The sequence below is a fragment of the Protopterus annectens genome, chromosome 10.part0 (genome assembly GCF_019279795.1).
Source record: "Protopterus annectens isolate FY-2018-M chromosome 10.part0, PAN1.0, whole genome shotgun sequence".
Taxonomy (NCBI): domain Eukaryota; kingdom Metazoa; phylum Chordata; order Ceratodontiformes; family Protopteridae; genus Protopterus; species Protopterus annectens.
This window is the reverse complement of record NC_056744.1, coordinates 1,590,056,651-1,590,081,598: the sequence shown is the minus strand read 5'-3', so window position 1 is coordinate 1,590,081,598 and position 24,948 is coordinate 1,590,056,651. Positions and strand designations below refer to the sequence as shown.

Here is a 24,948-nt window from a genome sequence, read left to right as displayed (position 1 = left end):
TTTTTTATAGTCCCCCCCCCCCACACACACACAGTTTTTTCTGTTTATTCCTCTACATAAATCTCCAAGAGGAATCAACTTTTTTCTGAAGTTTTCTATAACTTAATCATAGACCAGCATAATCAGGAAATAGTATTTAGACTTTCTAGAACCTGAAACTAAGGTGGCATCCCTTTCCCATGAGTCACCAAGCTGGCTATGATATAAACCTGGAAGACTTTCAAAAAGCTGCCCATTAGGACTTACTGGCTCTACATAAAGCATTTGTCTCCATGTTTGGACCAGCACTTTGCTATCAAATTTATGGATAACACAACAGCTCATAACAGAGAATACACACAACTCTTTCATGATAATCTTCTCCTGGATAAACACTAAGTACTAGGATTTGTGTCAAAAAAATATTTATATGGCATTAAAACTATGCTTGACAATTGCCAACAATAACGTGTTCTCCAGATTCTGGTGCAGATGCGTTAAATCAATGGGAGTTTGCAGAGTCCCTTTTAGAGACGTACAAAAGCTGAACTGCTTCAGAATCAGAGTAAAGGTTCAGAGGCACAATTGCATCTTTCAAAAGTCCATCAACTTTCTGACCACATCAGCCACTTTTGGATGGTGTTAAAGTTTAAATGTTTGCACTTCTCTGGATTGCCATCTTATACACACAGCAGAAGCTGCAGAATGTTTTTTTTTATTGTCCATAGCAAGTCTTGCAAAGAGGAGAGAGACTCTAAAGGAACTCAAAAAGAAAATTTGTCAGGTTATCTTTGTTCATCATCTTCAAAAACAAGTAAATATCCTGCATCACAACAGGACAGAATTAATGAACTAAATATCCAGCTCCAAAACAGGCCAGAATTTATAAAACCAAATATCGAGCACAACAACAAAACAGAAGTTATAAAAATGAAAAATCCAACACAATAACAGGCTAATGTGTTGATAATTACAAAGAAGAAATGCTTCAAACCTCAAGGGAATGCAGAGTCCATAACTGGTAGCAAGGAATAGCAGCAGTAGCTAGGCCAGTGAAGGCCTCAACAGCAGCTGACACCAAATCACAGTCACAAGAAACAGTCCTAAAAAAGGTTTTGGCTGTTTCCCTGACAATCTTCACGTTATCTGGGAAGTCAGTGGGGGGTATAAATTCAGTCATGGAGGCTGACAAGATTAGATTACAGAATTATTCAATTGCTAGATCAAGGAAATAATCTAGAGTTCATATCAATGACCAGTAACAACCAGCACCTCCTCTCCTAAGCCATGTTCACTCACATCTGCCTAGGCAAGACTTTTTTTTCACAAGTTTCAAAGGTTCAGTAGATTTTTGGACAGAACATCTTTTCTGACTGTCCTACACCTACAAAAACCTAACTGAGGTTTAGGTTTTACAGATTGTCCTGCACTTAAGGAAACCTGACTGAGGTTTAGATTTTACCGACTGTCCTGCACCTATGGAAACTTGACTCTGAGGTTTAGGTTTTACTAACTGTCCTACACCTACAGAAATCTGACTCAGAGATTTAAGGCATCAACATGTTTGCACCTAGATGTAATGGCTTCTTGCATCTCCCTCAGAAGCAGCTGTTGTCCCAGCTGGATAGAAAATCATTTCTCTGACTGAACCTCTGAAGATCACTATCAGCTTTCAAAAATCTGAGAAACTCAACCCAAGAGGTCACATTTTTAGATATGAGAGTTTTCCTTACACAGAAAAGAAAGATTTGATTGATCACCAATGCTCTTTTTCAGTTTCCCATTTGCAGGTCACACTAAGGGACTGTTAACAGATTCCTGTACTGAAGACAGTTAATACTGTAGCAGTTCTCATGCCAGGCACCAGATGAGGTTAAAAAACAGCAGAGTCAGCATAGGGGCAATGAATACAACTGGGGTATGGTCTTTTCCAAGGTCAGAACAAGCTGTGAATAGAAGGTGCAAACTCCATAGAGACATTAACAAGAGCTCAAGACTGAACCCTGACTTTGGAGGTGTCTTAACGCAGAGATCTTAAACACTAGACTACCATGTTTATGATCCAAGCAAAATGTTAGCTCAGGTGAATGCTACCTAAACCTTCTTTGGATTCATGTCAAGCCATCTGTCTGGGACCCAGACTCATCTCAGATATCTAAACTTCTCATGACAGAAACTGACACTGTTGCCTTTTAAGCAAATGATTTTTTTGTGATCTCAGTTATCTGTTATGGAAGACTGTGATAGATAACCTCTTCCAAATCAATTTGACATTTCAGACATTAAGTTATAAGGAACCCTTCCTAATCATTCATGAAAATAGCGTATCCATAAGAGGTAAGGTCAAATTACTATCAAAAATAGTTTCTGCATTCATATTAAATCAGTTTAATCTCCTCAAGAAATTTACTTTTTGTGCATATTCTACTCACAAAAAAAGCTTTATTAAGATGGAATGTCAGGATGAATGTTAAATATTGTCTCCATAATCCAAATGAAAGCTGTTCATTGGGTAGAGACCCTTCCTCGTAAACTGAGATGCATATCTGTTGAGATTTTTTTCTTTCTTGTCATTTCAGGAATTCATAGAATACCCGATGAGAAGGATCTCCCCTTCCTTGATTTTTTTGTGTTTTTAGTAAGAAAAAAAAATAAAGGAATGGCAAGCATATTCCATTGCTTTTAAAAGCAAGGTACAAATGCAGTTAAAAGTGAAGCAATTAATGGTTGGTTCGAAGAGGGCAAATAGGAAGGGTAAGTACATATGAACCAAGTTATTTTGTGGCTCCTGAAAAATGCACTTCTTTATGACTAAGTTGGTGTGAATGTCAAATAAGCAACAAGCTGATTGAAACATTGTTAGGATGCAATGTGATTACCTATTTGCTCATCGTCTGTCTTTTCAAAATATTGTGAACTGGGAAGAAAATGTGACAGAGAGGAAGTGATTTGGCTTGAACCGAGACATGGAGATGCATGTTCTGACGGACTAAAAAAAAAATGAAAAGGTATGTAAGAAACAGAACCAGAAAAAAAAAGAATTTGCTGAATGATGAACCATGCAGTGATTTGAGCTAGTATGTTATTTTTAGCCATGTGTTTTTGGTATACAATAGTTAACCAGCATGTCTGTTTATTTATACAGTGCATTTCATAATGCAGGAATAACGTAATTCAAACTTTTGACTTTGCTTCCTGGTAAAAGAAATCTCTGTTCCATCTGCTGGGCAAAAAGAAATTATGTAGAAAGGGAAGATGGCCACAAAGGATTGTTTTTGCTGTGAGTTGTTTGGGGTCCTTATGATTGATAAAATAAGACTTTCTGAGAAAGCTGATTTATACACTTTGTTCACTCACCCTTCTTATTTATTTTCATGCATGAAACCAAGCTTCTCAAGCACTCTAAGGTTACTTAGCCAACTAAGAAACACCAAATAATGGGTGGGTTAACCAGTTTGCTGATCTACTTTATTCATTTTACACAAAATACCACTGCTATTGTCTTTTATAAAGACACTATGAGCACTCACGTGTCACAAGAGTGAAAGGTTGATGGACCACGGCAGGGAAGATAGTAAAACAATGGGAGAAGGCAGCTCTAAAGTTCAGGGGCATGCAGAGAAACACTGGAAGAATGAAGCAACTGTTAAGAAAAAGGAGTTAGTGTTGGTTTATACGTCTTTGTCAGAGTTGAAGATCCCATTTAAAATAATACAAGGATAATCAGGGATTCTCAGAAGAAGGTAGAATGAGTTATTTAGCGGTTGCCGTGACACTAACAAAAGAACAGGATGATGAAAATGAAAATGCAGGTACAGGAACATGTAACATAAGCAGGGACATCATCAATATTTTATGCAAAGTGTTTGGTGTTTGAAACAGCATACACTTGCAGGGAGTTGTGGAAACGGAATACCTTGGGGTGAAAGGTGGAAGTAACTCATGGAGGGAGGGGCACAACAGAGAATATAAATGCCAAAAGACAGGAGTGTAGCCAGAAATTTACATCTTGTAGTCAAACTTAATGTTGCTCCCACTATACACCTATCATCTTAAATATGTACTCAACCCTCAAAATTCTACCCCAAGACATATAAGAAGGGGTCAAGTTTTTTTTTAACTGTTAACAGGTATACCCATAAAAGTATATATTTTAAGTTGTATTGCTTTCATACAAGTATTCCGTACAAACACTCATTGACCTACAATTCAGCAGAAGCCGTTTCAGCGATTCTCTGAATTTACAAAAGGGCAAGTAAATACTTGTCCTACAGCACAACGGACTGACATTTAAGCAAATCGAACCCACCCAAGTGGGGGGTTCAGCCCACCACCCCCTGATGTGGGGGGCTGCAACCCCCAACTATCTATACCAACTTTGAGATCGCACTACAGTGTAGAAAAGGGTAAAGTTGAGTAGCTGGCCAACTACTTTGCTCTTGATAAATTCGGCAAATTGCCGAAACGATTTTCACTGAATTGGGGTCGATTATTAGGTGTTCGCTATAATGGCATTTCTGCGAACTAATATAGACCCCTGACTTGTATATGGCTTGTTTAAAAAAATGCAAAAAGCGACAGTTACATAAGGACAATCTGCCTTCTGATCATGTATTAAACATAGCAGAATCAATGGAAACCACAGACAAAGTGGTCCTGGAACAGGATGCAATAGAATGTGTTAGAAAATTTTACATCAATTCTCAAAAAGAATAAGCACTTTTTGAGTGTGATAGAATATTAGGTAAAACTGAAGTGTTGGTTCAGAGAAAAATAAAGAAAAGGGTCTAAATTAGCTTTAAGAGCAATTCTCAGACAGTGTGCAGATTGAAACATGTTAAGAGGAAATTGACTTATGCAAAATGAATGAAGGACATTAATTACAGTTCCTAGGAACAGTATTGGACAAGCAGTCACAGGAACCATAAGATACTTACCCATGCAAACCACTCTAAGTTCTTGTCACCCTTGATAAAGGCTCCCACCTTTAGACCTATTGTATCTGCTAGAAACTCAAACCCATCCACTAGCAGTTTATGTTGATCATTATACTAAGGAAATTCTGATTAAAACAGAACATCTCATCAAGGACTCCTGGGAATTTCTTAGTAAATTGACTCAAGATTTATGGAGTGAGGATTTCCTCACAATTGATGTGAAAGATCTTTTCACATGTATTCCACGTGACCAGGGCTATGAATATTTTAGTGATAGTATTCATAAATAATCTTTTGTACACAAGGATCAAATTCCACTCATTTTAGAACTTTTGGAAATGGTCCTTGATTACAATTACATCAGTTTTCAAGGTGAATATTTCCAACAAATCAGTGGGGTAGCAATGGGGGCAGCTTGTGCCCCCATTTATGCCAATCTTGTCATGTTGGAATGGGAGAACAGGCATGTTTTTGTCAGTCCATTTCAAGGGAACATCAAGCTTTACCTTAAGTTCCTTGACGATATTTTTATTTTGTGGAAAGGGTCGAAAGAAACTCTTACATCATTTATGCAATATTTGAACAGCACTAGTTTTCTCTCTTTCACACATACATAGCATTATGACACTATTAATTATTTGGACATTACTATTGTCAAAACTAAGGGGTTTAAATCCAAAATTTATCGCAAGGATACCTGGTGCAATAGTTACTTGCACTATGAAAGCTATCATCCCACATTTCAAAAGAAAAGCCTCGTGAAGGGACAGGCAGTTTGGATAGCGAGGATGACCTCCGATTTGGAAGACTTGAAGAATGAATTCATTTTTTTGGGTAATAAGTTCATTGAAAGGAAATACCCTTTAGAATTGGTTTGTGATATATTAGGTGAAGTTTATGAGGAATGGGGCAAAAATACAAGCCTTTGTTAGGTCAACCATTTGTTGCCTCAGTGTCTCAGAATAGAGATGTAAAAGACTTCCAGGGGTCTTGTGTTACAGAGTTTACAACATTCTCTAACACATTCCCTAATATTATTAGTTCCAATTGGAGTGTGCTGAAAACTAATAAAGATCTTTTTGAAGCAGTAGGACCTAAACCCATATTCACCTTTAGGACAGGAAAGAATTTTAAGAAAATTTTTGAACAGATTGATAGTAACGTCCAACTTATAAATAAAGCTACCTTTCCATGTGGAAGTTGTAGTCAATGTCCCCACATTTTTAGGGATGCACATATTAGATTAAAGAATGGGCTTAATAGTATTGTGAGATTCTGTAAGGGTAATTGCAGAACTAAGAAGTTGGTCTACCTGGCTGTGTGTGGTGGTTGTCCTGCATTTTATGTAGGAAAAACCGAGAGAGCACTTAGAGATAGAATATATGAACATATCTACGATATAAGAACAGGTAAAGACAGTAGTGCATTATTTAAACATTCAGAGGTATGCGTTTCTTTTTGTGGTTTTAAATTTGGCATTATTGAAGTTGTTAGGAATAATGCCAGAGGGGGTGATTGTAAAAATATTTTATTAAATAAAGAATTAAAATGACAGCTTAGGCTGAGGGCGAACATTATACCTGGTCTTAATGAATATGTGAGTATTAAGCCAGTTTTGCTAGCCAAAGCAGTTAGGGTTTACTATTTTGTTTAGGGAGGATTAAGGATTTTTTAAAAAAATTTAAAATCAATGCCTATGTTTGTCATTTGGTCATGGTTAAATAATTTTTTAAAAATTTTTCAGATTTTCATTAATTGTTTTATATATATATATATATATATATATATATATATATATATATATATATATATATATATATTGTTTGTTTTTAGTGTATTGTGTATGTTTCTTTAAAATTGTAAGTGGACGTTGTATGAGGCATTATATAAGTTGTGTAGCACCTGTGTTTTTTGTATCTGAAGAAGTCTTTTCTAGATGAAAGCGCTTGTACATAAAGCTATTTTCGCCTTCATTCGTGGTCTGGATCTTTATTATTTTTCAGTGGTTTTGTGCTTTTTCATTCAGTCATCAAGACCAGTCTTTAAGGGAGCCAATGAAGTTCTTTGTTTGACCTGTAGTGGTAAACTTATTCCATAGGCTGGTAATATATTGAGTCAGGAACCTATCTCACCAGTGAGCCTTTATTACTTGGAGCAAATTTGGTCCCTAGTGTGACTTCTTATTATTTTGTGAAGAAATAGAAGGTGAAATTGGATTGGGTTTTTCATGGGTCAAAAAGTGAGCCACAGTCCACCTTGGAACAGTCAGCAGGCTGTGGACTACATAGAGAAGCATGCTAATCTATTCAGATATTTGCATGCTTTACAACCTTTAATTTTCTTGGTTAGAAATCAGTGGAGCCTTTAAAGCTCATCTATATGATTGATTTAGACATACCAAAGGTGGCCCTATATTCAATGATGGGTCAGAAAAGAGAATAGTACACAGGTGGGGTGACTTCTTTGGATCTTGAAAATATTCCCTTGGAAATTAACTGAGAGATATAAGGATTTCCTGGCTATAGTAGAAATATGGTGAATGAATGGGAGAGCATTATCCATATAAGAATGCATGGTGCTTTTGACCGTACTTGTCTGAAGGAGAATATGACTGATAACATATAAGATGGGAACAGCTTTTTGCTACATGCTACTATCCTGTATTTTTTTTTTTTATTTAGTTTGAAACTATTTTGAAGTAGCTGAATACTTCAACCCTTGCTGTAATTGTGCAGTACATTAGATGATCAGATAAGTGTCCAGCTTTCAGTCATCAGAAGACTTGGTCAACCATGCTTCTGGAATACTGGCTTGGGTATCTGCAAAATATATGCCATACAGGAGAGAGCCTAGCAATGGTATCTGTAGTACCTAATTAGTTACAATTTTATGATCACAGAAGGTACCATGAATTTTCACAACCTGGGCTCCAATGGCTTGCAAATTTGCATTCCAGCAGACAGGTTAGAGGTTTACATTAAATTTTAATTTTTCAGTAGTAATAGCATAGGACTGCAAAATCTAAGAAAACAGTATGCATAGAATGGCCATTGTCTGAAGGCTCTATAACCTTTCAAAATAAGTTTACAAGATATGGGAGGCAGGATCTGCCATTCACAAAGCAAAACTAATTGGAGTCTAGGTCAGTTAAGTTGCCTGTGTTTGCATAAATGATTTCTACTATGATATATTCCATAGCTTTGTATATAAGGGTGGTGATGCTAGTGGGCTTATGATTAGCTGGGTCTGTAGAAGGACCACTCTTTTCTAAAGAAGTCACAGTGAGTGTTCTCCAGACATCTGATACAACACATATAGATAGGCTGAGGTTGATCAATTTAAGTGAAAGCTTATATATTGGATACTTGGCCCTAACAGAATGCAGCCTGGTACATCGTCTGGTCTCATGGAAGTATTATTTTAGCCTTGGATAGGGGATTCTAAAACTTGTTTCAGGGTTACTTCAAGGGAAACAAAATTTTCAGGGAGAGTGCAACTAACAGCATGAGTAGGTGGTATAAAGTTAGCACTAAAACTGTCTGCTAATGCACCAGTCATACTCATGGACTCCAGATACGTGATAATGTTTAGGATGAGCTTAGTGCATGGTTGGGCATTATTGCTTACTTTCCTGGCATAACTGGAAAATGATTTGTAGTTTCCTTTTGGTAGCTGCAACAACTTAAAGCTACATATTCTAATAGTGCTTATCATTCCTATTTTTTTAATTAACAATTTTTAGTTCCTCACTGGTATGTTTCAGTCTGATTATGAGGGAGAGTGATGGGGGTTCTTGCAGCCTTTCATTATTTTCCTTCTTTTGCTATACAATGAATACAAATGTTCTACGAGAGGTTTATTTCTGAATTTATCATTCTGTTTAGAACTGATGGGTACTGACTTTTCTGTGCAACTTTTTAAGTTCTGGTAAAATTCTGAGGTGAATGTCCTCTTGCAGGAGACCGTTGAGAATTTTTGCATAGGTCTTATACAAGATGAAACAGGCTTGCCCTGAAAATGTCCCGACAGATAGTTTCATTTGGTAGTTGGGGAGTACCACTATTCCTAACAGATAAGATGACTGATTTATGGTTAAATTTATCCAAGGATGTGGAGATGCAGGGTAAGGCAGAGGCGGGGGCTAGCTTGTTAAGGACAAGGTCCAATGATATTAGAGCCTCTAGTGAGTAGTTTTATTATTTTGTGCAGTACATTGGTATTAAGAAAAGTCTTGGAAATGATGAGTATGTCCATTTTAAAGGTGTAAGTGTACAGTCAATGCTTTGGTAACTGAAGCCCCATAACAAAAAGGTATTTTAATTGATATTTACTAGACTAAGGGTACATTGATCCTATAGGAGCTACAAGTTAAGATTCTTAGTAATTTTATGTAAGGTGATGTTTGTGATAGGTACAGATATAACCCCAAGGATCTGAAACTGTGATAGGTGCTAAACCCTGGTTTAGAAGGAGTGCTGTCATTGCACTGAAATCACATATCAGTAACTACCAAAATATGAATTTGTTTAAGTTGCAGAAGAACTTCAGGTTCTGATGCCTGTCACTGAGTAGTGCTACCATGATGCTCTCCAAATTGAAGTTTGAATTTGTTAGGTTGGACTGTCCAGTAGGGGAATTGTGCCTGCCAGAGGCATTATGGGGGCAACAAAAGCTTTAGCCAGTATGTGGACACCTTGGTATGAGAGCTGTAAGCCATCTCTGGTAAAAAAAAAAAAAGTATTCTTAATCATCTTATCCCAGGCTAATCCATGTTTTGTTCCCTTAGAAGGATACCAAGTTCTCAACCAATTGTTAAAGCTAATTATCTTCCCTTGATATGTGGGCATCATTCTTGGTGAAGGCAAGATGCTATTCAAGAGCAGTGTCTTTGCTGACACTAACACATACACAGCAAGTTCAATCATGTCTCTTTGTTCAATTCATGCATACAAAATGGCAAATAAAAGAATCAAGACATGCCTACAAAATGATGGATGCAAGAAGCAAGGTAAGAACTAACAAAATGAGGTCAGAGAAGATGAATTAGAAAAGCATAGCATGAACTGAGCTATTATAAAAAATATTTATATCAGTCCAGTTTCAGTTCAGGATAATGATCTCTAAACCTTGTTAAAGACCCCATGGAATAGAAGTGAAAGGAGAAAAACTTAAGATGGAATTTAATATAGAAGCTTATTTTATTGTTACATCTCTGAACAGGTTGTTGTGTCTTTTGGCTTTTCCAGGTTAGGGGTCGCCACAGCGGAACTCCGGTCCGCTAATGATTGGCAGTAGATTTTTATGTGCCGAGTTGCTGGCCCTGACGCACAACCTTCAACGAAGGTACGCCCATTCATGCACGTCTCCACACAGAAGACGCTTTTAGCTGAGAATAGAACAGGACAATGCCTAACTGTGAGGTGACAACGCTACCGCAGCACCAACAGGTATTAGAACCAATTTTCAGATATACCAATGGAGGAGTAAGAAGTTAATACTAAAGACATATTAAAGACGAAAGGGTGTCACCAAAAAAAGAAAAAGGGTACAAATGATATCAAACAAAATATAAGAGCTGAATTTCCATGCATGGTTCAGTGAGAAATGGATAAGAGAAATTGGACTAAAGTGGCAGAATATTAAGAATAAGAATTAACACAATTGTAAAGAAAATGTAAACAATGAAATCTGTGTTAGCTTGTCTGGCAGGAGATTTGTACATATTCTCAGATTAATTTGTATTGCATGTCAGCATGTCTAATTGTGAAATGTAAATAACTTTTAAAATGTTGAGTATTCCCTGTTTATACAGAATGTTTAAAGAATCTGTCACTGTTTTGATGCATTTCTAATTACTCAAGTTTGAGAGTCATTCTAAAGTACTGTGGAGAATCAGCTGAACAGTGAGTGATGTCACTAGAATGTTGCTGGATGCTAGGGGATTTTTTTAAGAAGCTGATTGACAGGAAAAATTACTTTTTCAAACAGCTGACAGTTATTTTTTTTAAATAGTTGAAACTGCAAGTACTGAGCAGTTTGTCAAGTGCTGAACAGTTTGTGAGTACAGTCACAGTGCTGTGCAGTCAGTGGATACCCATAAAAGAAAACTCACCAAAAACTGTAAGACTGCCTTGGCCTTGCTGTTGTGTTAGATTAGATCAGGGTCAATATTCTTTTGTTAGATTAGGAAAGTTTAGTTAAGATAAGAGTTTTACTGGAATAATGGACTCCTGTCCTGAAGTTTAATTTTACATTTACAAGGTACATCAATTGCATGCACTTCTGGATGTCCACTCCCGAGATTCTGTTTAACTGAAACCTGCTTAAAACCTAACACTACAGACAATGAAGTGTTACCACCTGGGTACAACATACACAGGCTGGATAGTGCCTCGAGGAAGGGGGTGGGGTAGCTGTACTCTATAAATCTGAGTTGAATGTCACCACAGATGTAATACAACCACCTCAGATTAATAACTCTGAGATCCTTGCCACCAAATTGCAACTTAATAAAAATAAATGCATTAGTATAATCTGTATGTACATACCCCCAGGTAATATATTAACACTTGAAGATATCCTGCACTGGCTATCATGTCACTACCCCCAAGAAACCCTACTACTTTGAGACTAACAGACTGGGGCACCTGTTCCTCAGAATCCCCAACCACCCATATTAACCTGCATGCATTTACACAAATCATATCCACCCCTACCAGGATAGGCAAAACCCAACCAAAAAGAAAGCATACTTGACTGGGTACTCAGTCACCCCCATCTGTACACCTCTGGTACCCTCCCTGATGGCCTAAGCGATCACCTTCTCACATATGTAATTAAGCACAAAGCCATTAATTGCCAACAACCCTTACTCAGAAAGGTTAGAAAAAATATAAACTTTGATCCTGCAAAATTCCAACAAGAACTAAACTCATGTAATTGGTCTATTCTAAAACACCTCCCCTTAGAGGAAGCAGTAGCATACTTTAACAACAAATTCCTTGAGATCCTTGATTTGCATGCACCTGTTCGTTCAAAGAGAACAAAGGCAAAAACTGTGCCATGGCTTTCTAGAGAGTCTAAACTCAAAATTACCCTTAGAAACAAAGCATGGGCTTTATGGCAATCTTCTAAAGACCCCCAAGATCACATTAAAAACAGGCAACCCAGGAACGAAACTAAAAAATCCATTTTACAAGACAAAAAACAATACTACTGTAATTTACAGACAGTAAATCAAAATAACCCTCAGAAGTTTAGGGCAGGTTTAAATAATCTACTATATCCTGGACAAACTTCAACCCCAATCCCTGCTGCTACTATTGATAAAACCCCTGAAGATGTTTGACAGTTTTAACCAATTCTTTACTGAGACCATTCAAGCCCTAGCTAGCCAACTACCTCCTAGCTTCCCCTGGTCCTGAAAGTAGCACCCCTAGAAACCTACTCACATTCAGCTTCCAACCAGTCACCACTTCACTTAACCGTACCTTGATCAAAAAATTAAAACCCACTACACTTTCTGCTGATCAACTCCATGTCGAGTACCTACAAAAATAAGCTGATGCTATTGCTTACCCGGTCTCAATACTAATCAATCGAACCATAGTAGAAGCTAAAATTCCCACCTTCTGGAAAATATCCTATGTAATCCCACTTCACAAAGGGGGCAGCTCTACTGAATTCTCCAATTATAGGCCAATAGCTATACTCTCTCCACTTGCAAAGATTATGGAAAAATGTATTCATAGACAACTCATGCACCACCTAATCCAGAATCACCTTATGGCAGAAGTTCAGCATGGCTTCAGTCTCATCACAGCACTACTTCAGCCCTCCTAGCCTTTACCAACACCATAAACCATAATCGCAACAATAATTATATATCCTCAGCCCTCTTCTTGGATCTTTCCAAGGCATTCGATATGGTTGATCACCAACTTTTAATCCACACACTGCAAACATTCTGTTTAGATACTAGAGCCCTTCAATGGTTTCAATCCTACCTGGTCAACAGCAGGCTGTCCTCTGGCAGAACAAACTCTCTAGGGCCCTTGCTGTTCTCCATCTTCATTAACGACCTTTATATTGTCATCCCAAAAGTCAGCTGTATCCAATATGCTGATGACTACTCTGATTTGCTCGGCCACATCTCCAGTAGAGTTATGGTCAGCTACCCAGACCACCTTTAATACAATAGAAATCTGGATTTCTGAACGTCGTCTGATCCTAAATCCCAAAAAAACTAAAATGCTGTTATTTTCACCAACACGTAGGTCTACCTCATTCACCTTTACCATAAATTGAAATGATGGCACAATAATCTCCCCTGACCCCTCTACAAAACTATTAGGTTTCATCATAGATAATAATCTAAAATTCGACCTACATGTTAACCAAACTATCAAAACCATCAAAAAACTAGGGTCACTTTACAGAATTAAAAGCCTTCCTAACCCCTCCAGCTAAAATTGCCATAGCTCGCTCTCACCTTCTTTCAACCCTTTTGTATGCATCCCCTCTACTCTCGAATTTAAACAAGACTGTCCTTAAACTCTCAATTTGCTACTACCACATTGCCAGGTTTGCCACTGGGCTGCCATTTAGGACACATCATTGCATCAATCTAAACCAGCTTGGGTGGCTTGAACTACCCAGCCTAATCCAGTAAAACCAACTGATTATGGCCTATAAAATCCTCTATAATCTGGACAATACTCCTGTACTTAAAAATATTATCACCCCCTATAACAATCCTAGACCGCTTCGATCCTCTAACAAACTACTAATTTAGACTAGCAAAATTAATAACACAGCTGGTGACTCTCTCCTTTGCAAACTTTAAGTAGATCCTGGAACTTTCTTCCAGCTGATATTACCTTACTTTCCACCTTAGGTCAATTTAAAACTAGACTCAAACATTTGTCACTTAACTGGCTATGTCACTGTATCAAGCCTGGCTCTCTCTAGAATGTGTAAAAATCTGTTAACCATTTTACTGTATAATTTAATCCTGACTTGCGCTAAGGATTAACTCTAACCCGTGGAACTTGTTTAACTTGCTTACTTATGTAATCTCTGTAAATAGTCTGTTTGTAATATGTAATGCTGATATTATGTAATGCTGTATCTGCTTACCCTTGGAACTTTTCTCCCTGGGCCACAGCTGAAAATGGACATGCATCCAGTCAGACTATCCCGGTCAACAAATGTAAAATAAATAAAATAAATAAATAAAATTTCTGGTGATTGAAAGCTGGTGTTTATTGAAAGCTACTGATTTACATTCTTCTAATCATTTTATTTATCATTAAATGTTTTTCACTACTTTACAATGTGGCTGGAAATCAGTGTTTTTCTTTAGCAATTAGAGTGCTTACACCTGTTTGATGCTCCCCAGGTCACTTTGAAGGCCTGGTTGCTACTGGTCATAGCATCATTTACTTTGATATTTCATTTTCATAACTGGGCACCCCTTTAGAAGGCATGAAGACATTCTGATTAGTGGCAGCATTACCATATTATTTTGGGAAGGGACGCAGCTGGAAATCTGTGTCAGGCTTTCCCAGAAGTGTTTGGATGTGTGAGATTTAAATTTATTTTGAGTGAGAGTATATCAGAGGTCGTAAACTGAGACACATTGCTCTGAAGTGTATAATAAGGGAATACATTTGTAGTGGACAGAAGTATATAGTCCAGACCCAGGAAAATAGAACATGTTCTTGTTGTGCTCTTAGGGGAAAATTGTGAAATATTATTTCTGTTTAAGTGACAGTCTCACATTGGAGTCAGTAGTGAGGATTGAAGCTCTTAGTTACTGGCTCAGGATAGTAAGGGACATCACACTGATTGCTGATTGTCCGATGGGATATAGCCAGACATCTCATTTAATTGGTGGCAGTCCAGTGGGATATAGCCAGACATCACATTCAGCACTAGCACCATCATATTGAGCAAAAATATATAAAACAAAATGTAGAAGTTGAATTTTCATGCATATCAGACACAAGGAATTGGATTGCCCAGTAGGAACTAGATAAGAGAAACTGGATTGATGTGGCAGAATATTAAGAATTATTAACACAATTAATAACTAAAATATAAAATTATGAATACTAATATCAACAACTAATGCAATGTAATGTAATTCTTAGCAGTATTATGCATATGAAGGACAAAGTGTTAAGAATATTAGAATGTCAAGGATGGCAGTCAAGGAAAGAAACAGTTGACAGAGACCTGAAGCTGTCAGTTCCTATAGACACTAAGTTCTCAGCAAGCTTTGCCAAAGTCAAAAGAAAAATAGATGTAATAAAGGCAAAGAAGACAGTATAACAAGTTATTAGCCCAAAATTCTATGAGGTTAGCCTAGTACTTTATGCTTTGATATCTAAGCATAAGGTGCTGTTAAAAGTAGAGGACAAAGAGTGGCCCACACCCATAGTGTTAGCGCAAAAGAAAGAGTCTACAGAATGCTCAAGCTTGTGGCAATTTTAAATTCGCTCTGCCTGGTCAAATTCACCACATATCATTAAAAACATCTTTACGCTGATGCCATGCTGCCACCAACAGAAGGCATCACTTAACGGCCTATCATGTTACTGTTACAAACCCAGCAATTCCACAGAGATGCAGGCCTGACCACCTAAAAAAAAACCCAGTTACAGGTAAAATGTATGAGGTGGGAAGTATATGTTTAACTAGAAAAAAGTATAAGTGCTGTTATGAGTATCCATTATTTATTTTGATTAATATTGCTCTGAACCACTACTAAACAGCCCACCAAGGATATATGTAGCATAAGTGAAACAGAAGTAATACTAAATGCTTGTCAGTGGTAAAGTCCAGGGTTCCACACTAGTAAGGCAATCTCCACATCTGTGTGAAGTGACACAATGACAGTATTAAGTGATGGAATAATTCCTAATTTTCAGAGATATTCAGTGTAATTAGAAATAAATATACTTGCACACACAACAGATGTACACACACATCAAAACAGTGAGAAATTACTGCACAACGTGCCCTCCACTAATCTTGTAAATGTGTTCTCATAGGCTGAAAACTAAAAGGTGAAGAATCTTGTACATGCATATGGAAGTGCATTAACCTGTGTGGTTAGGAGTGGTATTATATACAGCACTAGCATGACAATAAAGAAATATGTGTAGTAACTCTGATTTTACGTATTACCTAACTACTTATTTTGTCATGTTATGCTGTGTAAATATTCAAGAGGTATGAGTCATGAACGTCTCAATTCCGTTATTACACTCATTGCAGAAGTTGTGTCTACCACACTTGTAAAATAAATATTTACAAAGAAAACACTAATAGCACTTTGTCCTAAAGATATCAGTCATATCCATCTCCAGGCATTAGCTGTTTGTGGTTGTTACTAAGGAAGATAATTCCAAATCTTTCATTTAGTTTCACTTTGCTTCTATTTCAGTAGTATAATGCTGCACTGTGAATGACTACTTGTAATCAGTTTGCCACATATCATTTTTTTTTTTTTTTATCACCTATCAATCCGGTCACTCACCTCTTTCATATCTTCAAAAAACAAATACAGGATTTGGTGTTGGTCCTTCTTCCAGTATCCTTTGACATGATCATACCAGGACCCCCATCCCACTAGAAGATATAAATTATATAGGAAATAATATGAGAGACGGAACATGAATGCTCAGACACAGCTACAGATGCATCTTCTCTGAATTCATTATAAAAAATAAAAAGGAAAAATATCACCTACAATATTACATGCTTAACGCTGAATTGAACGAAGCGCATACAAATTAAATACAGAAAAATATAGAAAATGCAACAAAATGTCTTCCAGTGATTTGTGTGATTTCTGAGTTCTGCTGTACCCTACAGCATCAAAATTGTAAATTATGCCCCTGCACCCCAAAGTCTTATGACTTATAAATGTACAATCTGAGCCTGAAATTGGTCAGTACTGTTTAGTGTACTATCTCAGTGTACAAATATAATTAAATAAGTGACTCAAGTAATTAGTCTTGTAAGCTAGACTAATTATGCAGAGTAAGGGTGATAGTCCATATCACCTGTGTAGCAGCTCTTGTATTTGTATGTGTTGCCATTAGACGGTGCTGTATAAATAAAGTAAAAGGTCAGTGATTATGTAAATAAAATAAAACCCAACCTGTTTATTCCAGTTCTGTTTCTGTTATTTGCTGAAGCTGCTTTGTGTGCTGAGCCATTTATAATGTTGTGCTGCTTGCCATGAAGTTTGGGTTACTTGCTAGAGATCTTGAACCATTGGAGTTTTTCTTTTTTTGGGGGGTTGGGGGGGGGTAAGATATAGCACATTTTTAGCAATGAGTTTTCAAAATTTTTTTAGAAGTTCAGCTTTTGCAAGCTTCCAAGAGATCCAGAGTCGGATAACGAAAGAAAAATGAAATCTCTAAGCAATCTAACTGCATTTAATGTTTAAATCTGGACCCAACACAAAAAACTTGAAATAATGGACAAATTGTTTGGTCAATAAAATTAAAATGAATTAACAAAAATATATTTCTCTTATTGAACAGCTAGAGCTAAAGCCTACAATTTAATGAGAAATTCCTGAGAAATTATTTCCTTAACCCTAGTCAAGTGTTGGGAGGAACAGTGGCACAATGGGTAACATTGCCACCTCAAAGCAAGAAGTTCTCTGGTTCAGTTCTCAGCTGAAGTGACTTCTTTGTGGAGTCTGCATGTCCCGCCAGTATCTGCATGGGTTTTCTCCATGTGCTTATATTTCCTTCTACATTCCAAAGACATGGAGTTGGTGGATTGGAAACTCTTAAGTTGTCCATAGATGTGAGTGTGTGCAAGTGTGATATACAGGAAAGACCTCAAACAACTTCCATTTCCCTCCTTTGCCTTGCAAACTCTGTAGATAGTGGTGGCCGTATGTGGGATTAATGTTGGGTTCAGCTGTAACTTGTAAGAGAGAGAGATAGTGAGAAAGACAACTTTAAAGAGAACAAGGTTACAAGTCAAGTACAATTCAAGGTACTGAAACTCAGTGACTGCTATTTCTCACTGAGAATTACTGCTAGCAGAGTTCCTTTTAGTGCACTGGTAGTGATTCAATTTTTTGAGACTTTTTAATTTTCTATGTAGTTGTGAAGCCAGGAAGTTAGAATATTTAAGTAAGATGATGAGGATGTTGGAGGGAGAGGATTCCATCAAGCCACGCTTATGGCCATATTTGATTCATAAAGCAAACCTGTGAACAGACGCTGCCACCCATGGAGTGTAGTAAGCAAGCATTACACATAAGTAGAAACACACACCTATGACTAATTTAGGGTCAGCAATCAACCTATTGGATGTCTTCGCAATGTGGAAAGAAATTGCAGCACACAGAGAAAATCCACTAGAACACAGGAAAGGTATGAAGACTGCGCAAAATATACTCCAGATGAAAATAACATCTTGTTCTGAGTCAGCAATGTTGCTCATTGCATCTCTGTGCCATCTGTGGGTTGGATTGCCTTCCAAAAATGCTTTTAAATTGTTTATCATCTGGTTAAGACATTCATCTGGTTGTAGTTTCAATTCGAATGCTGGGAAAATTTACTGGAAAAAACTTTGGTGCAACTGATAAGATTGTTGCAATCATTTAATCCTAAACCTACTGAGATGGTTTAGAGATTTGAGTTTGAGTCTTATAAAATAAAGCTTACTGAATCTATTAACTGTATGGCCAATTACATAAAATTAGCTCAAGATTCTAACTATGGAGAGATTACTGAAACTAGTGAAAGACACATGAGAGCTAATGTATATTGTTTTAGCAAAGGAAGAAAAAAAATGCAAGATTTATAAATAAAATAGGCTGTTGTAGAATATAAATATAGCAGTTGTAGATCACTCTCCTACTTCTAAATGGTTGAGCACAATCATTTTTGAGAGTTTTCATCCAAATAGTTTTTAGACTAATCATTCTCAAATAATATTTAATAAATTATTATAAATTATTAAATTTCTTTATAAGCATGCTCCCAGATTTAATAAATTCCATGTAGGAATAGTGTTATTTCTACACAGAGTGGATGGTGTCCGCGTCCACATCTCCCTCTTGGCAGTGCGCTTTGCATATTAATGAAGGTGCACTACTGAGGGGGAGCCTTGTACATGGATACTGAATCAGTGCTAGGGGGTGTGTTACAGTGCTCGCAGATCAGTAACACACCCCCAGCACTCCCAAAGTGCCATACAGCACTTTCACAATAAAGTGCCCTCGGGCACTTATTTAAGAATGTGAAGTGTAATGCCATGTAGGGGAGTGTGTTACAGTACACCTAACACACCTCCTGCATTGTGAAAGTGCCATACGGCACTAAAATAAAGAAAGTTTCCTCGGACACTTATGTAATAATTTGAAGTGTAATGTTTAATTTGTAATTAATGGTTATTTTTTTTTTCTTTTTCTTTCAAGTTTAATCATAGCTGAGCGGTTTGCGTGGTGTGGTACGGCACTTTGCTCGGCAGTGCTTAAACTCATCGAGAAACTATATAAAACTGTAGAGCTGAAATATTCACAGCCAAATTTTTCAGCTTTTACATGGGAAAACAGTTATGTTAATTTTTATTTTATTTATTGATGTAGTTATTGATATTTGTTAACCATGGTAGTGTAGCTGGTCCAAAATCCCAGTGTCAGTCGAGATATAAGGTGAAAACTGCCATTTAAACACAAGTGTCCAATACAGAACAGTCACACCCCAAGGTAACAATGAAAGCACGTGGGGGAGGTCATGTAAAGTCAAATACATACACTTAATGCATCAATGAGTAATTAATATCCATTTTTTTAAATGAAAAGTTTTCTTTGACCTTCTTCAGTTTTGCTAAGCAATGGATCTGTCTGAGCAATACTTAGCAATGCTGTGTTCCGCTTAGTTGACTTGAGCATTGCTAATCAGTCCCATTCTAAGCACTCCACAGCTCAGTTGAGTGGATTTGCGCACCAAGCACCGCTAAGCATTTGCCACTTTAAGCACCGCTCAACATAGCTTAATGGGTTTTGCACACTGCTGAGCTTTGCTCAGCATTTTTGAAAATGGTCTGATGGCAGCAAAGGGTGGGAAAATGGTCATATTTAAACCACACAGGTGGGAATACAGGCAGAACCTGTTAAGAGTTTGATCCATGCAGGAACTATGGCAGGTGCTGGAGAAGGAGTGGGCTTTCGGGCACAGCGCTGGGGCATGTTGGAGTCCAGGGTTATGGCTGGGCTCCTCATGAAGAACCATGATGACAGACTGCTGCAGGGCCAGTACTAGGGCTCAGAATACATGTCTAATGGGGTGCTCTTGACCCAATGGATCCAAGATGCTTGGGCCCAGAATGCCCCAGAAGTTTGTAAGTATATAAAGTGTTGCTTTATTAAATTGTAGTAGCAATATCTGATAAGACAGGTATGCATTATCCCTCCACAGTTGCAGAGGAAAGAGCTTGTAACATTGAGGCCCACATTGGACGCTTGGTGAGGCTGCGCCAGCAGTGTGGTGAGTACAGGTCTAACTTCCAAGGTATATTACAATAAATCAGAAAGTGTAATTGTCTACTGCCATTGGGTATAGTGTTCCGAGTGTACTGAATTAAAGTGTTATTAGACCAACATTGGTATAAGTGACTAATGCCAGGTACTGTGTAATACAGATAAAGGCTACTATTGGTGAAAGAAAGCCAATACTGTACTAATATTATTTATTTAAATTTGTTGACCTGGAGTGTCCGACTGGACGTGGGTCCATTTTCAGCGGAGGCCCGGGGAGAAAAGCTCCACAGTAAAATAAACAGACAGTAGTTACATTGGATTGCATAGTGATTAACAATTTAACATAGAAATTACTTACAACATATTTACAGATGAAGAACATAGTACATCAGTAGACAACTAGAATCTTTATCTGTGAAGTACATAACAGGCATTAACAAATGTAACAATGAGAAGTTCCTGCTGTATAATAAATACTAGGCTTATGAGCATCTGAGCTTGCTATCATCAAAGTAGTTAGTGGAGGTGAAAGAAAGGTAGTAGTTGGATGGGGTGGATGATATTAGAGTGGGAGTTGCAAGGGCATAGCCAACATGTTTTTAGGTGCGCTTTTAATAAAGTTTTGAAGTTGGTGCATGATGGTACGGAGGTAATTGTGGGTGGGAGTGAGTTCCATAATTTGGCTATGGCGCAAGAGAATAGTGCTTCACCAGCAGAGTTATTGGCTTTAGTGATCTGCAAGTGATTTTTGTTGCTGGATCTTAGTGGTCTGGTGGTGCGATAGGGTTGGAATAGATTCTGGAGGGATGGGACATTTAGTGGATGGTTTACTAGTTTGTGGGTGAGTGAGAGTTGATACCACTGAAAGAGGTGAGGGAGTTCAAGCCAGCCCAGTTCAGCAAGTGAGAGACAGTGGTGACTACGGTAGGATGCCCCTGTGGCGAATTTTGCGATTTTGTTGTAGCAGGTCTCTAGCTTGTTTAGATCACATTGCCTTAGGTTGGTATATACTGGAGAGGCATAAAGTAGGGTGAAGATAAGGTGGGAATTTGTTATTGAAATCTTTGCTGCTTTGGTGAGAAATTGTTTATTTCTGTATAATGCTCCTAGTTTTTTGTGGACTTTTTTTATGGTCGTGGATATGTGAATGTCAAATTTTAGTTTATTGTCTATTTCCACTCCTAGCAATTTGGTGTGTTCAGTTGGGTATATAGTGGTGTTGTCTTTTGCTGTGATGTTAAAGTGAGAGTTGTTTTGCGTATGTTTGGTGGGTTGGAAAATGAGTAGTTTAGTTTTGTTTGGGTTGAGTATTAATAGGGCATCGGATAACCATGTTTCAACAGAGGAAAAGGCTTCCTGTGTGACTTTTTGCAATTTGGGTAGGGACTGGGCTGAGCAGATGATGGTAGAGTCATCTGCGTATTGGATGAGTGTGCCATGTTTGGTGGCAGAGGCTAGATTATTGGTGTAAACAGAGAAAAGTAGGGGTCCAAGGATGGATCCTTGGGGAACCCCAATGGAGACAGGTAGTTGGGGAGATATGTCATTCTGCCATACAACGGATTGTTGGCGGTCAGACAGGTAACTCTGAAACCAGTTGGTGACGGATTGTGAGAAGGAAAGGTTATTGAGGACAGAGATAAGTTGTTTGTGTGGGACCATGTCAAATGCTTTAGATAGGTCTAGGAAAGTAGCAGAGGAGAGATAGCCATTGTTTTTATGCTGAAGGATAGTGTTAGTAAAGGAGAGTAAGGCAGTGGTGGTGCTATGGTTTGGTCGGAAACCATGCTGAGTACTGGAAAGGAGGTTGTTAGTAAGGAGGTAGTGTGAGACCTGAAAGTGTATGCATCTCTCTAGTATTTTGGAGAGTGGAGAGAGAATAGCTATGGGGCGGTAATTGGTTAGTTCTGCAGAGGGTCCGCCTTTGTGGAAGGGAATTATATGTGAGACTTTCCACAATGTGGGAACGTAACTTTCTGACAGAGATCGGTTAATCAAGATGGATACTGGGTAGGCCAGAGCATCAGCTGCGATTTGTAGGTATTCACTTGGGAGGTTGTCTGCTGCTAATTTGGTGGGTTTAAGTTTAGTTAAGAGTTTTTTTATGTTGGAGGTAGGTATAGGAGGAAAAAGAGAAGACAGTGGGGAGATTACTAGTTGAAGGTGTGGGTTGGAGGGGAGGGGGGTTGTGTTGTTTAGCTAGTGATAGTATGGTTTTGGTGAAGTGTGTGTTGAATGAGGTAGCAATATTTTCTGAGGAGTGAGGGATGTATGGAGGAGGGGTACTGACTTTACCTGGGTGGAGGATGGAGTTTATGGAGCACCAGAATTGTTTGGGGCTGTGTTGTGAGGAGTCTAGGGCAGACTGGTAGTATTGGAATTTGTCCCGTTTTATTAGTTTTTTGACTCTATTGCGTAGTGCTAGGAATTTCTGTCTAGCTGCGGGGGTTTTGGTTTTGCGCCAGTGCTCCCAGGCTTTATCCCTGTTTTTCACTTCTGACTTAGTGGTTTTCTGTAGCCATGGGGAGGGTTGTGCTTTGGTTCTGGAAAATCTTATGGGGGCATGGGAATTAAGGATGTTCAGGAAGGTAGTATTAAAAGATTCAACTGCGTCATCTAGACTGAGGTACTTTAGAGCATGCCAGTTACATTCTTTGAGGGATGAGATGAATGTGAGTGGGTTAAAGTTTATTTTTTTACGTATTTGACGATAGATGACAGGTTTAGCTTTGAGTAGGAATGTTGGGGAGTGATCACTGAGGCTATCTGATAAGCAGTCTGTTATATATGACTGGGGGTTCTTACTGACTAGTATCCAATCCAGGGTAGAGTGCTTGCTGGAGTTTTTATTTATCCTTGTTGGTGACTGGACTAGTTGGGTGAAGCCATGAAGGTGTACATGATGGGTTGGATTGTTGCCAGAATCCAACAATCCTAATTATAGGATATATATTTCCTAATACTGTGTAGGAAAGAATCTGGTAATAGAGTACACTATGATTGCTACTGTGAAAGTAATAAATGACATTCATTCATCATTTATTTTACACTTGTTGACCAGGTTTGTCCAACTGAGCTAAGTAGCCCTTACGGGTAAAGAAATGCCTGTAGTAGCTGTAGGAAGGGTACACTATTAAACTGTGTACAAATGTCACAGTGTTCAACCCCATGCCCACAAATGACAGCAGGATAGGTATATACACCATGCACTCTTCCTGATACATGTCTCTCAAGTTACATGCTGTCATGGCTAGTGGATCACTGTTGCCAATAACCTTGGATACAGATATAAATCCAGTTGAAGTATGCCAGTAGCACACACACATCAGTGCAGGGTACACCTTGTTAGTCATATGTAACCCTGGTATGTATGAGTCACTGCTAATCATGTACCTAGAGTTTTCACAATTTGCCCCATACCATTAACAAGGACATTGGCAACCTCCAAACACTTGATCCCACACAGTTTGGCTTCATCAAGAGGAGGTCATGTCTGTTAAATTTGGTCCACTTTTTTGAGACCGTCACCAAAGACATGGATGAGGGGAAAAACAGTGCACACCACCTACCTTGACCTGGCCAAAGCTTTTGACACTATTCCCCACTAGGACATAATAGATAAACTCTCATAACTAGGCATCAATCCATATGTTATCAGATGGGTGGCCAAATGGCTCACTGATAGAACCCACCTAGTCAAAATAAGGTAAGCCACCTCAAGAAGTAGATCTGCATCGAGTGGTGTACCCCAGGGCTCAGTCTTGGGGCCTCTTATTTGGGATATACTTTTCTGAGGTACAGGCCAATACCAGTGGACTATGGCTGACCAAGTTTGCAGATGACTGCAGGTTGGGAACGGTCATCAATTCCCCTAGTGACGTGGAAATACTCCAAGAGGATCTCACCCAAACAAATGAATGGTGCCAGAAACATGGCCTCAAGCTGAATACAAAAAAAATGCATCATCATTATCCCTTTTTTGATTTCTCCAAGTCTTTTGGGTTTCTAATACCATGATGGGAATGGACCCCATTCCTAAGTCAGAGTACAATTAAAGTTTATGAAATTAATTATTTCACTCTCTGATGTTAGCCAAAAGTGCTCTTCGCAGTACCCGCAATGTGCCCAGCAATGACTCCTTCTGCAATTCATACGGTGTTACATGAATTGGTAACATATCTAAATATAATTGTAAATTCATTTTTATAAAACAGTGTAAGAAACCTCTGTGTGGAAGATTTTCAGTCCATATATTTCTAGTTAATCACTGTATATTAATCAGATCAGACAATAGTAGTAGAAGTAGCGAACGTAAACTCAAGTCAAAAAGTAATAGAAAATATATAATTCTACAGTATTACTAAGTATTCGAAAGTAATCCAAGCAAGGCAGGCAGTCTGTTTCCAGTCGAAAATCCTTTATTAAGTACACAGACAAGCGATCCAAGTAAAACAAAAATAGAGTAATAATTTCCTCACAAGCTTTCTAAATATATATATACTTTTTATC

General features: G+C 38.0%; 1 protein-coding gene across 1 annotated transcript in view; it reads right to left on the bottom strand.

Annotated features, from left to right (window-relative positions):
• LOC122814344 (sulfotransferase 1C1-like) overlaps positions 1-24,948 on the bottom strand; it is an 86,770-nt gene that overhangs the window by 31,527 nt on the left and 30,295 nt on the right. Inside the window, exon 2 of the mRNA XM_044086930.1 lies at positions 16,462-16,553. Within this exon, the coding sequence (XP_043942865.1) occupies positions 16,462-16,553 (92 nt within the window). The remainder of the gene's footprint in view (positions 1-16,461; positions 16,554-24,948) is intronic.